This window comes from Chiloscyllium plagiosum, chromosome 38, assembly GCF_004010195.1.
Source record: "Chiloscyllium plagiosum isolate BGI_BamShark_2017 chromosome 38, ASM401019v2, whole genome shotgun sequence".
NCBI classification, from domain to species: domain Eukaryota; kingdom Metazoa; phylum Chordata; class Chondrichthyes; order Orectolobiformes; family Hemiscylliidae; genus Chiloscyllium; species Chiloscyllium plagiosum.
Genome location: NC_057747.1, coordinates 13,873,981 through 13,890,218, shown reverse-complemented (window position 1 = coordinate 13,890,218; position 16,238 = coordinate 13,873,981). Strand labels below are relative to the sequence as shown.

The 16,238-nt window shown below is 38.0% G+C and overlaps 1 protein-coding gene across 3 annotated transcripts in view; it reads left to right on the top strand.

Annotated features, from left to right (window-relative positions):
* kat6b (K(lysine) acetyltransferase 6B) overlaps window positions 1-16,238 on the top strand; it is a 212,326-nt gene that overhangs the window by 105,709 nt on the left and 90,379 nt on the right. For all 3 annotated transcript variants that reach the window (XM_043678896.1, XM_043678898.1, XM_043678897.1), the window contains exons 6-8: window positions 2,806-2,938; window positions 8,165-8,220; window positions 9,756-9,880. In XM_043678896.1, the coding sequence (XP_043534831.1) occupies window positions 2,806-2,938; window positions 8,165-8,220; window positions 9,756-9,880 (314 nt within the window). The remainder of the gene's footprint in view (window positions 1-2,805; window positions 2,939-8,164; window positions 8,221-9,755; window positions 9,881-16,238) is intronic.

Sequence of the window (16,238 nt, the reverse complement as noted above, 5' to 3'; positions counted from 1 at the left end):
CTGGGTCCATTTTTGTTTGTCATTTTTATAAATGATTTTGATGAGAATATAAACTGCACAGTTAGTAAGTTTGCAGATGACACCAAATTGGTTGTATGGTGAATAGTGAAGAAGGTTACCTAAGATTACAAAGAGATCTTGATCAGTTGGGTCAATGGGCTGAAGGGCAACAGTTAGAGTTTAATTTGGATAAATGTGAGGTATTTTATTTTGGTAAAACAAACAAGGGAGCAGGACTGTACAATTGAAAGAAGGCCTGTTAAAAATAGAGACACCTGAGGTTCAGTTACGTAATTGTTTGAAGTTTGTGTCAGGTGGTTAAGAAGGACTTTAATATGCTTGCCTTTAATCAGACCTTTTGAGTATTGGAGTTGAGAATGTTATGTTGAGGTTGTACAGGACATTGTTGAGACTATACTGGACATTGATGAGGCCTTTTCTGAAGTACTGTGTCCAGTTCTGGTCTCCCTGTTATAGAAAGACTATTATTAAGCTGCAGAGGGTTCAGGAGAGATTTACCAGGATATTGGCGGCATGGTGGCACAGTGGTTGTCACTGCTGCCTCACAGTGCCAGAGACTCGAGTTCAATTCCCGCCTCAGGCAACTGTCGGTGTCTGCGTGGGTTTCCTCCGGGTGCTCCGGTTTCCTCCCACGTCCAAAAATGTGCAGGTTAAGTGAATTGGCTATGCTAAATTGCCTGTAGTGTTAGGTGAAGGGGTAAATGTAGGGGAATGGGTCTGGGTGGGTTGCTCTTCGGAGGGTCGGTGTGGACTTGTTGGGCTGAAGGGCCTGTTTCCACACTGTAAGTAATCTAATCTAATCTAATTGCTGGGAATTGAGGGTCTGAGTAACAAGGGGAGGCGAGGTGGGCTGGGACTTTTTTCACTAAAGTGTAGAGGTTTATAAAATCATGAGATTTAAATCTCAGATTTAAAACTATCAACTGATCTTGCGTCTTTTGCATTTGTGTAAGAGGGTTCCAAACCTCAACCATCCTTTGTATATGGAAGCATTCCTAACATCTCTCCTGAACAGTCCAGCTATAAATCTCAGAGTATGCCCCCTTGTTCTAGAACCTCCAACCAGTTTAACTTTATCTACCCAGTCTTTCCCTGAAGACTTTGATCAGTTCACCCCTTAACATTCTAAAATCTCGAGAAAACATGTCAATTTTGTTTAATCTTGCCTCATGACTTAACTTCTGACATTCAGGTATCATTCTTGTGTTTGGACTATCCTGGCCTGTGTGTCATAGTTGCAGATTGGCTTATGCAGCTGAGCCATCGTGACCTTAACCCTTTCAACTATATCGCTTAGTGCCCAAGTCCTACCCTATTTCTACACTACTTTGATATCATCAGTTCTAGTAAACTGCTAAGCATCTAATCTACTTAAGATGCTTAGAATTTTCTGACATGTGACATTTGTGTGAAATTGCCTTTCATTCACAGTTCTTTTCTGTCTTTTCTCATCTAACCACTTTATTTCTGAAACATTGAAATCCTTCAGTTGTCAACATTCTGAATTCTTGCTTTTTATTCTTGCTCAAATAAGTCTTATCTACTGACCTATGCTTGAGCGGTTGGTAGGTATCAGTTTAAATTACTACATTGTTGTTACTGTCGTATATTGCTTATTACCATCCTGATTGCTTCTGTTCCCTCCATTTATTTTCTTATTTACACCTTTTTCAAGTTAATGTCATTCCTCAACCTCTCTTTACTTGTCTATTATGGTAAAATTTCCTGTAATTTTAGTTCCAACATATAATCAGAGCCACATTTTTATAAAAGTGGGTATATGTTTTTGTGAACAAATTTTCCATTTGACTTGTGGCCATTTTATAGTTTTCTATTATGTTTTAGCTAGTAATGCACGAGGGTCAGAGGAAGCAGAAAATATCTGAGTCTCTAGCATTCTCATAATTTGTGATTGTGCTGTAGAATTTCATCACATACTACCTTAATGTGTGATAATTTCAAATTACACCTCATTAGCTTGCAATTAAATCATTGTTATATTTTAATCTCCAGTCCCATCTGTTTTTTGGTATTCTTTCTGGACTGCTCTCTCCTTCACATACAAGCTCCATATTATTCAATGAGATTTATTTCCCATATTTCAGTGAAAGCTAATTATTGTTCTAGTTAAAGAATCTTCTATTCATCAAGTGGGTTTAGAAAAATCTTCCATTGATTTGAGTTTCATGACTGTGAAGTGGTATTTGTGGGAGAAGGAACCTGGACGGCACGGTGGCACAGTGGTTAGCACTGTTGCCTCACAGCGCCAGAGACCCGGGTTCAATTCCCGCCTCAGGCGACTGACTGTGTGGAGTTTGCACGTTCTCCCCGTGTCTGCATGGGTTTCCTCCGGGTGCTCCGGTTTCCTCCCACAGTCCAAAGATGTACAGGTCAGGTGAATTGGCCATGCTAAATTGCCCGTAGTGTTAGGTATAGGGGTAAATGTAGGGATATGGGTGGGTTGCGCTTCAGCAGGTCGGTGTGGACTTGTTGGACCGATTGTAATCTAATCAAATCTTCTGAGCTCTGATGATATCATTGAATTTCTTCTGTAAGTGTGCCAACAGTGTTGTTAAATTATTGCTTCTGAATTCTGTTTCTAATTGTGAGTTATCTAATATGCAAATTTAACAAAATCCTCATTTCCTGTAATGTTTTCTGACTTACATATTTTCATAGCAGGAGTGGAATTAAAGCTTCACATGATTTGTAGATTCTAAATAGATATATGGTACAGATTGGAAACTTTGTTGAGAAAGCTAATGGCTGTATCCTTTATGATAGGAATGTGGATCTGTCAAATCTGCAGACCAAAGAAAAAGGGAAGAAAGCTACTTCATGAGAAAGCTGCACAGATCAAACGTCGTTATGCGAAACCAGTAGGACGTCCCAAAAATAAACTAAAGCAAAGAACCATGTATGTGTATTATTTTAAACAAGTATAACAAATGTTTTTAAAGATATTTGGAGTGCAATATTTGAAAGAAGTAACCCTGATAAATTTCCTTCTAATTACCATGCCTTCAAACCAAAATGCTGCCCCCTAGATTGAAAGGCAGACTAGACACAAAGTTGTTTAAATTAATAATGTAGCTTTTGAAAATTGATGCTCCATTTCAAAGAAAATCACATTATCAATAAATATTAAACAGTGACAAAAATTAAATTGTCTACATTATTATTCAAACCTCCCATATCATGATACCTCAATTGAAGTCAAACTAATGAAGTATTTTGGACATGCAAAACCAGATAGATGTCTGGGAAATATATTTTGCTCTTTTCAGTGAGTGTCCCTGTGAGGCTGAATTATGCTTTTGGCACAAAAGAAACTAAGCAATATGGAGATTGTGCAGGAAGGTGTAACTGAGATAGAAGGTCAGCCTTAATTGAACATCATAGTCGCTCAAAGGTTGAGTTTAAAAAAATGCTCTTGCTCTTATTTCCTATGTTCTTATGTAATGTTAACTTGTTGAAAATGTCAGTTCACAGGAATTTTATTTATCACTAAGGCACAGATTGTTATATATATGTATTATTACAGTGCCTAAATACAGAAAGCAGACACTATATAGGCTGTCATAACTGTGGTGAAATTCATTTGTGTTCTTCAATTTTATATGAAAATCGGTAGCACTCAACTTAGTGCTTGACTTTTCGAATTATTTTCCCATCAACCAATGGAATTTAACTGTAATTATTTCATGATTTTTAAAATAAGATTTTCAACTTGTTATTTTATGTAAGTTTAAAAGTTCTGTACTTATTCTTGTTTATCTCAAAACCCTTAAATATATGTCATGCTCCTAAGTTAGAAATCTACAACTGTCTTTAAATTTGGCTCCTAACCTTGGAGCTGAACGCACACCAATCTGCTATTATCCATTGGTTTCTTTGCCTTTGCTTTCATTGATACTGATACTTTCATGTGCCCCTAAAAAACACAATGATGTATCTTTTTGTGCTTTTCATATTTGGCCAGATCTTAATAACATTCTTTGATCTTCATGTAGGTTTTGTGCTAGGTTTTGTTTGTCCAACATAATTGTCTTCACTGACGTATATTTTTGTTCTCTTCTTCAAATCCCTCATGACTCGAGTCCTCCAGCATTTTATACATAACCATCTCCTTCAAACCACCATTGTGGGGAGAACCTTGAGCCATTTTGAAATTTCTTCTGCCTCACCACTTTTTTTTAAAAAATTGGAGACGAAACTTCTGAATCAATCAGTTAGTCATTTGTAATTTTGTAATCAGAATCATTTAATTTGGAACTGAGCACAGCCTTAGTATTCATTGACCAATGCAATTCAACAGAGTATTGCTGAATACAAAAGAATAAGAACGTCAGTGGATTTCTTGTTTTTCCTTTCTATGCCAAGTATGCAAGACCCAAATCATTTATACCCCTGTTATTCTCTTATCTTGATAACTCAGCATAAGCCAAGAATTACAACTAAGACCAACCTTTTTATTGGTTCTTTACCACATTGAGTAGTGTATTTGTTCATTAGTACAGAAAAGCTGCAAGTTCCTTTCAGTTGCTCATGGTCCAAGGCTGGATTGCTTTTTTTTAAACTGATGGGAATACCCCTTATGCTAAATCAAACGCGTAAGCAACAATTGAGTAAAGACCTGTAGTGTTTCCCTTTGATTCTGAATTATTAATGTAATTCCAATTTTAAAAATCTGCAGAGGAAAATTGATCTTGATTTTGTATTTTTAATTCTAAAACAAGTATCCAGTCCATTAAAAAGATTTTTATTTAGAGGCTCAGGAAACCTTGCAGTCTTATTGTATTGAAAGGTCTATTTAGTGGCAACTGCCCTCAAAACCTCCATTGTTGCCTTGTCAGTAAAGTAATTGAGTACAAACAGCTTCTCTTCCAATCTTCAACAACTGTCAAACTGGGTAAAGAGACCTGAAAAAATATACATTCATGTTAAAGTTGATGGATGTTGACTTTTTGTAGCTAAAGCAAATACTGTTCTAGTGTTCACTTCTCCTTCATGACACATTTTCAACAAGAAGTCTGTCACTGCCATCCACAATCATTGCAAGTTCATCATCTTTCAACTGAACTGAACTCTAAATTCAATACAAATGACTTCCACGTAAGGTGACACTCTATTTTGGATGTCAAGAGTAAAGGAAATGAATTCCCATGTACATACACATTCCTACTAAGTCTATTTAAAATGTTTAATTCCTTACATTTATTGTTTTAAAACTTAATCTTTCACAGCTGGTTGCTGTGCAGTTCCATTCATTAAGATCTTCAATATATCCGTTTGAAAAATGTGATTTTGTGTATCAGTCTGACAGGAATGTATCTTCTAATTGTGTATCCAAATACTGCCAGGAGCATTGAGCAAATTACTCCATATTTTGTCTGGAATTGTTTTCCCATAAGTTAGAAAGTCAGTGTTTGAGCTAGACGTTTCTTTGAATGCAGCATAAGAGCACATCATGTTCACATAGTGCAATGTTGTGAACCATGACAGCAGACCGTCATTACATAAAATATCTGTTACTAATATGCTGCTTGTAAGAATACTTAATCATATCCAACACATTTTTGAGGCAATGTCGTTTAACCAACCAGTGTAATGAACCACATCTGTTGCCATTTGCAGGAGTGCACTGTCATTCCTAGAGAAAAGCCAGTTTGAAAGTTCTGCATTTGGCAAACAGAGAAATCAGTTCTCATGATTCATAGATGGAATTATTGAGCTACCCATGTATTCCCAAGTTAATGTGACATTAGGGATAAGTTATATACAGTATGAAAGAACAAAGACTGAACCTGAAGGAAATATGGGTGAAGTAACTAACCAAGTAGTTGAGAAGATGAGTTTCAAAATTTCTTTTAAGGGTGTTGAGACAAAGGAAATTTCAAAATGGCTTAAAGTTCTGCCACCAATGATGGTATTAAGGAAGTCATTTTTATGAAATGCCAGTGATGGAGGATTGAAGTCATGAGGGATTTGGTGGGGACAAAACTGTTTATCATTGAAGACTGCTTTTGAGGATAAACCGAATGTAGTGTAAAGGAGGATATGAAACTGAGAGGAACAATGCTGTACAAAGATAGCAGCTCATGATTTTGATTTATTTTATCAGTCTCAACTCAAATGATGTTTCTGTTTAACTATGATATCACTTATTGCTAAGTTGTTTTTAAAAAAGTTATTGTTTGGAAAGCAGTTGAGGATGTTTGTAGTTATTTGTAATTGGTAATTGGAATGTTTTTGTAATTTGACAATATGATTTTGTTTTTGATGCTTTTCACCACACAAGGTTGGTGTTGACTTGATCGGCTGAATGGCCTGCTTCCACACTTTCGGGATTTTATGATCAATAGAAGTTATGGGAAGGTAGTTTGTGAAATGTGAAAAGGTGATTCAGCTTAATTTAAAGCAATTCATTTATTGAATGGACACATTGAACATGTTTCTCTTGTTTGACAGTCTCCAATTCCCAAGCCTGTCCATCACCATATTGTTATACACTTATTGGTATTATATGAATAGGCAATCAGCTGGCAAATACTGTGGTAGAAGTGAACTCAACAGGATAGTCATTATTTGACAATTTTAAGGCATTATGCATGTAATTTCTTATAACTATCCACTTACTCAATTGAAGGCATGGCCTCATGTGCTGCATTCCAAAATAGTTCACTGTTACTGACTAGAACTGACATTTTCACTCACGATAATTTGGTTCAAGAAAACAATCTTGATTCGTTCGTACTACCTTTGCCTTAATTCTTTGTGTCAATACTATGGATTCTTTCCAGTTGCATAGTATTCCTTTGAAAAGCCGATGATCAAACTCAGAATTTTATTCTCGTACGACTTCAGACTTCAACTCCTTGCTCCTCCCAAAGTGCCTGACCATTCTGTTTGTCTTTAGTTCGTCTCCATCTGACACAGCAGCTGTTTCGACTGCTGCCAAGTCATCGCCCTGTTTCACTGTTATCAAAATGTGACCATTTATTTTGCTATCCTCAATCTCCTTCGCTTCTCATTTAGCCGTTTTAAGTACAATGTTGTTCCAATTGCAGACTTTGTAAAGGTTATCAAAACTTTTATGAAAATTATGCCCTTTGTTGACATACATTTGTGGTATGTAAATTTAGTTTAATAATTTGAATTTATCTGTTGTGTCCTGTTTTAAGTTTAATCTAAGGGCGTGTACTTCAAAGCATGTGATGCATTCTGTCAGCTTGAATAATTAATTATATTTAGGTTTTTATTCACTATTTATTCCAGTCAATATCCCTAGTTCACTTCGACTTACAGGAGCTGACTGTTGCAATACAGTCCCTCATGAGGCAGTTGTTTAAATAGTTTTTGAAGAATATATAATTGAAATCTGGCAATATCCATCAACAAAGTCATGTTGTAAGCAATTATATTTATGAGGCATTTGATTTACTTCGTAACTTAATACTGCCATTTGTAAATCATACCGAACCTAAGCTATGTATTCCAAAGGCTCTTGGGTGATTTAATACACAAAAGATAGTTCTGAAAATAATGTAAGAACAATTGTAAAGATGTCAATTAGATAACTTGTTGAAGATTTCCGTTTATATTTGTTCAGTAAATTATCTGCTCATGATGGATGGTCACAAAGCCCACATTGAAGCATTTTATGTAGTAACATCACTTATTGATAAGTTGATGCACACTGTCACAGCAAAGTAGAATGCAGTTTTGCATATAATCAAGGTCCATTTTCGCTGACTTATGATTAGAAAAAGGGCATTTCCTTGAGAGAGGACATGCCTATCTAAAAAGTTTATTTGTTTTATAGTGTTTAATTACTATAAGCAGTGACTTAGAACCAATTTAATTGCTTTATCCCTTTTACCGTAGAATGGTTTGAGATGCGGGATTGTAAATGATGTGGTGGAAATAACTCCAGATGACATGGAGCAAAACATGAAAAATGGTCATGAAAATATAAACAAGTAGAAATGTAATCATACACTGAAGGTTGTGAATTCTTCATTTGTGCATCTGATTTTCCTCCCCATTGTTTTTCTCTTTATATATTTGTAAGTTTAGAAACACTCCTAGAAACGTAAGTTCGTTCTTTAGTGGTAATGTTATGTTTTGCACTTTTCCACAGATCTGCAGACAATGATGAAGGATCCATGACAATGGACACAGGAAGGGGGTCACCTGGTAGGGGTCAAAAGACTCAAATCTCTACAACACCTTCATTTCATCATGCTGCATTTCTGAAACATTCGAGCAGCAGATTGGCTGATACAGACCAAACCATGGCTGGTACTACCAAACTCACAGTTAACCAAACAACTTTTGGCCTTGTTGATGGCCTAACTAAATTCTTTACACCTTCACCTAATGGTCGAAAGACACAAGGTGAAATAATAGACTTTTCAAAATGCTATTTGTTTAAAAAAAACTGCACTTTGAAACAGTCACGTACTTCTAACTCCAGAACATGGTCTACAAGTTTTGCTCAAAAGTTAATCCCATTCTATCAATCCTCACTTCCTAGTCACAGCCCCAACTCTTGCAAATCCAGCACCTTCACTTCTGCTAATTCCCCTCAAAGTTTTTCCAGCCAATCAAGTGTTCTTTCTCACAGTAAACTTCCTAACAGCAACCATATAAAGGGACTCTTTGATGGGTTATCTCATATTTATACCATTCACAGAAAGTCTCGTAAAAAGGGGAATCCCAATTATGCAACACTTAGACATATGCAGCATAAGCCTGAATTGGTTCCCACATCAAAAATCTACCCTCCAATTGGACAAAAGAAAGGTATTAGTAGCTTCATGTTCCCTGCTTTTTCTCATGGATGGAGGGCTTCCAGGACATGCTCATTGAAATCATTTGCTCATTTCAGACAAACCTCCTTCTTTGTAAAGCACAAAATATTAGGCAGATTAACGTACAGATTGACCCCTCAAATGGGGACCCCCTCAGCAGGGATGGGGAACATGGCATACGGAAGGATTAAACAGGATCGGGACGATGGTAAGCAAAGGTCCAAACCAACCTGCGTCCTGTTCACTGAAAGTTTTCTCTATTTATCACATAGCCCTTAGCTTCTTTAGTTCCTTCTCCAATGTAAACAAAATATTTTGTCCCTTTTTCTGAAGCTAACTAAATATCTTAACATTTTTTCATAGAAACTTGCATCACCGATGAAACATCTTGATTAATTTGCATCTGTTGTAGTACTAAGAGTCCCAAATGCCTGCATAGCACTAATTACAACTTTGGAGAAACGCATGACCATCCAAATTGCCACATTGTTCATCTCACTTTACTGTTCCTTTTCGAACTGTGATGCAGCCATTGTGGTTGTTGCTTTCAGCGTTGATAGAGAGAAATGGCAAATGTGTTAACAGTAGATATTTCTATTCTACATTTTATTAATTGTTTTTCCTCCTTCATTTCTTTGCATACACTAATATCAACCGTACTGGACAAAGCAAATGCTGTTGTTGAATTACTTTGTGCCAGTTGCCTGCCTCCACTGCCATGTCTTGATTGGTCTTGTGACTATTAGTATTCAAATTGTTAGATGAAGTATGCTAATTTACCTCACCTGAATAATAAAGCAGCCAAATGAGTTGTGATCATGTTATGGAGCTTTTAATGGAGTATATAATGGCATTCATATGATAGTCAATCTTGCTCTTGGACATGAATATTTTTCCTGTTACTTTGGTAAACTGCAGACAATGAAGAAATTATGAAAAATATCAAAAAGGATATTGCAGATGGAGGTGTAGCTTTCCACCAGGACAATGTGACAGAGGAGGACTTAGAAATGTTCAGACAAGCTCGGGATCTTTCAGTCCAGGTGAGGTACTTCATTTGATTAGTGCAATAAATTCTAGAACTGTGACCAGTATTGCACATTGCACATGTGGATTCACATAACTGTGTGCTTTAATATTAGCTATACAATGAAGAAATTCAGCATGCAGAACTTAATAATTTCTTGCCTATTATGCATATGAGCTGGTAATGCTTATGAAACAAAAAGTTCAAGAGTCAGCAACAAGCAGAACAAAAGTTTAATTGTTATAAAAAAAAGTTAAAACATTTATTGTGTCTGTAACTATAGTCATGTCATAGAATCATACAGCATGGAGCCAGACCCTTCGGTCTAACCAGTCCATGCTAACTACGTTCCCAAACTAAACTAGTCTCATCTGCCTGCACTTTAGCTCATCCCCCTCAAAACATTTCCTGTTCACATACTCATCCAAACGTCTTTTAAATATTTGAACTGTACTCTCATCCACCACTTCCACTGGAAGTTCATTCCACACGTGAACCATTCTCTGGACAAAAAAAGCTGCACCTTGTGTACTTTTTAAATGTTCACCTTAAAAATATGATCCCTAGTTTTGAACTTCCCCACCCTAGAGAAAAGACCTTCACCATCCAATTTATCTACAATGCTGTAAGGTCACCCCTCAACCTCCTATACTCCAGTGGAAAAGATCTCAGCCTATATTTAAACTGAAACCTCCATTCCCAGTAATATCCTGATAAATCTTTTCTGAACATTCTCTAATTTAATAATATACTTCCTATAACAGGACTTTATGTGTAACATCATCCGGAAGTGCAGTGAAGGGTACACTGTTTCGAACTAAGGTTCATTGGTGGCTGGAGGGCGGGCTGGAGTGGGGTGTGAAAAGCAAATGGCCCAGGACCAGGAGTGGAGAGGGCTAGAGGAAGGATTCAGGCCCCAGGAGGTCCTCTCCCCTTCTGTTGTCTCCATTCCTTTGCATTCAGCCTGGATCTCCCCATACCCCACCTCTTGGGTTCAAATGCCATCCATCCAGATTCTCATGCTACCTGCTCCCTTCCCAGCTCCTCCCAATCTCTCCACAATACCTTTCCCAATCTGTCTCACCACCACTCTATCACCATTCCCCCATCCCCGAAATCTACAGACATTTGATTTACAGTGGCATACAACATGTCAGTACCTGTGTCAGCAAATGCAGCACACTGTGGATTTTGGGCATCAGACAGATGGGGGAATACAAGGAAGAATTGTTTTTGTGCAGTGAGTCATACTGACCTGGTTTAAGCTGCCTGCTCATGGATGGTAGCAGTTCAGGAAATTAGACCACTTCCATCTTCTCAAGGGCAATTGACAATGGCAAGGAATGTTGGTCCAGCCAGCAATGCCCTCCTGAATCTCCAACCCTGTGAAAATATTTTTAAACATTTGTCGAGACAAGGAATACCTGAGGGAGAAAATCCTGCAGCTCATCCAAATCCCAGCTGTCCAGGTCCGAACTCGCAGCAATTCCTGTGACATTGATAAATAAAATGTGACATCAAGAAGTATTAGAAGACAGAGCAGGAGGGTAAAGGCTCTGTGAAAGAGGGAAGTTTTAAGGAGCGCTTTTTGAAAAAATTCATTCGTTGAAAGTGGGTGTCACTGGCTGAGGCCAACATTTGTTGCCCGTCCCTAGTTGCTGGCGCCTCCATCGGGAAGGCAGCTCCTCACTCCCATTTTCTTGAACCGCTGTAGTTCACATGCTGCAGGTAGACTCACAATGCTCTTAGGGAGGGGATTTCAGGATTCTGACCCAGCGACACTGAAGGAATGGCTGACATTTTTCCAAGTCAGGCTGTGGAGTGGCTTGGAGGAGAACTTCCAGGGGGTGGTGTTTCCAGATATCTGCTGCCCCTTGTCCTTCTAGATGGTAGAGCGTGTGAGTTTGGAAGGTGCTGTCTATGGTGCGTCAGTGAATGTCTGCAATACACTGCTGTGACTGAGCATCAGTGGTGGAGGGATCGGATGTTCGTGAATGTGATACCAATCGAGCTTGGGTTGCTTTGTCCCTGAATGTTGTTGACCTCCTTGAGTATTGTCGAAGCTGCACCCATCCAGGCAACTGCTGACTTCTACCCCCATTTTAAATTTTCAGTGGGGGTCAGTTAGCTTAGTTGGCTATACAGCTGATATGTGACACAGAGTGATGCTAACAGCATGGGTTCAATTCCCACAAATGGTTGATGTTACTATAAAGGACTCTTCCCCCTCAACCCTCCCCCATCTGAGGTGTGGTGAATGGGTTTTGGGAGACAGGAGTTATTCACTACAGAATCTCCAGCCTCTGACCTGCTCTTGAAGCCACTGTGTTTAAATGGGCTGTTTGGTCAATGGTGACCCCCAGGATGTTGATATTGGAGGGATTTAGCAATGGCAATGCTATTGAATGTCAAGGACTTCTTAAATGTGCACTGAATTAAAAACATGGATGCATAAGAGGTTGGAATTAAATGCATGTTGAGGAGTTGCAGAGTTTTACAGAAGTGGGATGTAAGTGTATGTATGAAAGTGTGTGAGTATGTTGTATGTGTAAGTGAGTGAATATGTGTGAGTAAAAATTGAGATATACAAGGGCCTGGGAGACAACATGGGTCAGCAAGCATGTAGATAGGATGATTAAACTATGCATAAGCAGCCAGCATTGTTTCCTTACCTAGACTGGGACACATGAAGCTGGAACCCCAGGGCTTGGACATGATGATCGAAATGATGAATCTGTTTAAAAGTAGTTCAATTTGAAATAGATGATATGTTCTTATGAATACAATATATATCTTTATAAGTGTACTGCATATGTAAAATAATAACATTTTTTTCAATTTACCAATATGGGGGAAAATTGCATAACTGTAAGGTTGAAACTTCATTTGAGATTTTAAAAAACTCTCTAAACAGTCAAGATTTTGTTCTGGATATACAATATATCACCTGTGCTGGAGCATAAAAGATTTTATTCTCTTTATTCCTAATTCATGGGATTTTCTGAATCTGTGGATTGCCATCCCGGTATGCCATATCAGTGAATACACAATTAAACAGATGACGAGGACCGAACTAGACCCGAACTTGGAATAAAATGTTTTATTTAAGGAATGTTGAAATAACATAGAATGTGGAAGATAAAAGTGAACTAAATTCTGTGACTATTTAGACTCCATTTGAATGGTTTGAAGTATACCTGTACGAATGTTTGTCATCTTAAGTTGTATCTGAGACATATGTAAACACTATCAGAAAACTACTAGAAAGTTTAATCGTAAAATGAAGTTATATAATTAATTTTCTTCACACAGTCATTTAGTAGTACAGAACTTGAGTATTGGTGAAAAAAGACACGTTGGGCTGAATCTTAACAGAAATCAACTAAGTATCATTTTTGACAAGTTTCATGGGGTGTTTCTCTCTCCCACCTCCAGCTGGTTTTCTTGCACTATCTTCCCACACTCACTTCATTAACTATGCACTACATCTCTATGCACCCCACTCATCATATTCTCCTACTCACTGCAGGCAGACGTACTGGCCACTGCCAGGACCTCCTGGGATTCCTGGCACCGGCGCCATCTTTAAAGCTCAGCCATGCAACTGGTCAAGCGTTGTCCTTCCAGCTTTAATTTTTAAAAGGTAAAGTTGGGAGTAAATATAGAATAAATTATGTTTGAATCGGGGGAAGCTACATTTCCCTTCAAAATTTCACATTGGCACAAGAAAGGTTCTGAACAAAGGGAGAAATTAACGAGTCTAGATTTTACACTGGGAGGAAAATACTTCTATATTTGTTCTGTTGTTAATTCCATTTATACTAACTGCAAATATTCATTGTGTGCAGTCTTGGTCTCCAATCTGAGGAAGGATGTTCTAGCTGTTGAAGGAATGCAAAGAAAGTTTGCTGGACTGATTCCTGGAATGGTGGAATTGACATACAGAGAGGGACTGGATCGGTGAGGACTTCATTCACTGGAGTTTAGAAGAATGAGGGAGGATCTCATGGAAACCTTTTAGGTTCTAACAGAATGAGACAAGGTAGATGTAGGAAGGACGTTCCTGATGACTAGGTAACCCAGAACCAGGGATCACAGTTTAAGGGCTTTTAGGATGGTGATAAGGAGAAATTTCTTCACCCAGAGAATAGTGAGTCTGTGGAATTCTCTGCCACAGGATTTGTTAAGACTTTCAAGAGGGTGTTGATATTCGTTCTTAGGACTAAACTGATCAGGGGAAATGGGCAGAAAGCAGGAACAGGGTACTGAGATGAATGATCAGCCATGATCATATTGAATGGCAGAGCAGGCTTGAAGTGCTGAATGGTCTAATTTTGCTCTATATTCAATGTTTCCACCTCCTATTTATCATGCTGATGCAACATTGCTGATCATAAGCATCCCATAGACTTTAGAATTTATCAGTCTTAATTGTGTCCCAATAGGACGAGACTCGATCTTAGCTTGTCATTGGAATCCAACCACCGCATCTAGCACGACTGTTAAATATGCTTTTGTAACAAACATTTTCAGGATAGATTTTTTTGGATCTGACTGATCTGGTAATTATTTGTCTAAAGCTGAAATCTCAAAAGGACAGTATGTTGAAGTACAGCACTTGACATTCAGAATGTAATACTCTTGACAAATTCTGAGAAGATGAGCAATCACTATTATTACAGCAAGGAGCTAGGTGCTCAATGTTCATCTGTTCTTATATTTCTGACCTCAGGATAATAAGGTCTGAAAAACAACTTGCTACATATTGTGTTTCATTAATGCAAGACAAATCTTGGTGTTGTTCAAAAACGTTCTCTATATATAGGTATTTCAACTTAATTTGCAGTTGCGTACTTTATTCTTAAATCAATGTCACAGATCTAAACTATACCAATATATTAGCAACAAATACTACTTATTGTTCATTAAATGTCTGTGTTGATTTGTAAAGTATTGCAACTTTACTTGAGCACCTTGTAGCTATTGGCTGAGTCTCTAGGATTGTTTAAATATCATCTAGAACTCAGGCCAACTAGTCATAACATGTCATTAGGCAGATGGCCCAATCAGAGGCCAGATGCTGTAGAGACTCGGTAGCCCCGCAGTGAGTGCTGAATGCTGCTAAGGCAATTTGGGGACTGCAAGGACATCTCAACATTAGGCAAGCTCTCTCTCTGGACCGTACACAGAGCATTGAAAAGCTAACATTTAGACTCTTAAGTTGGCGAAGAAACACCTCCTTTGGATCAGTGCTGGACATGATTGAAACCTTTCCTAAATGCAGCTTCTTCCTTATGGCATTGAGCTGCCAATTTTGATGGTTGCTGCTGGCATCACTCCATCCAAGCATCCCACAGAGGCACCCTCCATTGAGCCTTATTTCCACTGTCAGGAAAATGGCAGAGAGACCATAAAATTACACCAAATTCTTTCTTTAAGAATATTATTCGGCTACCTGCTTCCAGTGAGTAGGCAGCAGATCCTGGGAAAGTTCTCAGCAGCAGCTATATTGCTGGTCATTTTGCTGTGAGGCTGGGAAATTTTAGTCCATATTTTTGTTAAAGAGGTAAGGATATTTTTGTCACTTTGACTCCATTGCTATTTTCTGCGTTGTATACTAGTTTCTACCGGATCAATTAGGGTGACTTACAATGGGTACTTTACTAGTCCTCAACCAAAACACTGATTTATTTCAATAATTTATATGGTATATCATGCATAGAGTGTGGAGCATGCTATATTGAGCTCACGGGCTACATGCCTTTTTGAGAACAAACTTAGATGTTATCCCAACTCAGCACTTTAAGAACACTAACAGTTGCATGAAACTCAACTGCACTCTCTACTCATTCATAGTATTGAGCTGGTGAGAACTAGCAAATTTGTTCTGTTCTTTTTTTCCACCTCCTATAGCTGGAGATTTCAGAAGAGTTGAACCATATCGAATTTCTGCATAGATTGAATGAGAAAAATGATCACTTCAGCTTGTCTGGTCACAGTGACTAATCACTTTGTCTGTTATTCTGGTTAATCATTTTCAAGTCTAACTTGTTTGGTAACTGTAGAGATGTTTGCAGCTGCCTTTGGAATTGTAATGATGAGAATGGGGAAATAGAAAATTAGCAAATTTGTTTCTCATAGATTCTAGCTAGTTTTAGATGACATGGCCAGATATCAGGATACCCATTTGTGAGCCATACGTAATGTAGAGAAATACAAAAAAGTGGGTGAATAACAATTAAAAAGAATAAATGACCTGTTACTCTGACTGACATCCAAAAACATATCTCTTTGGTCAAACTGTTGTTTTACAAATTTCCCCAGGTTTAACAAGCATTTGTACTTGAACTTCATGCAGGAGTTCTGGGCATAAG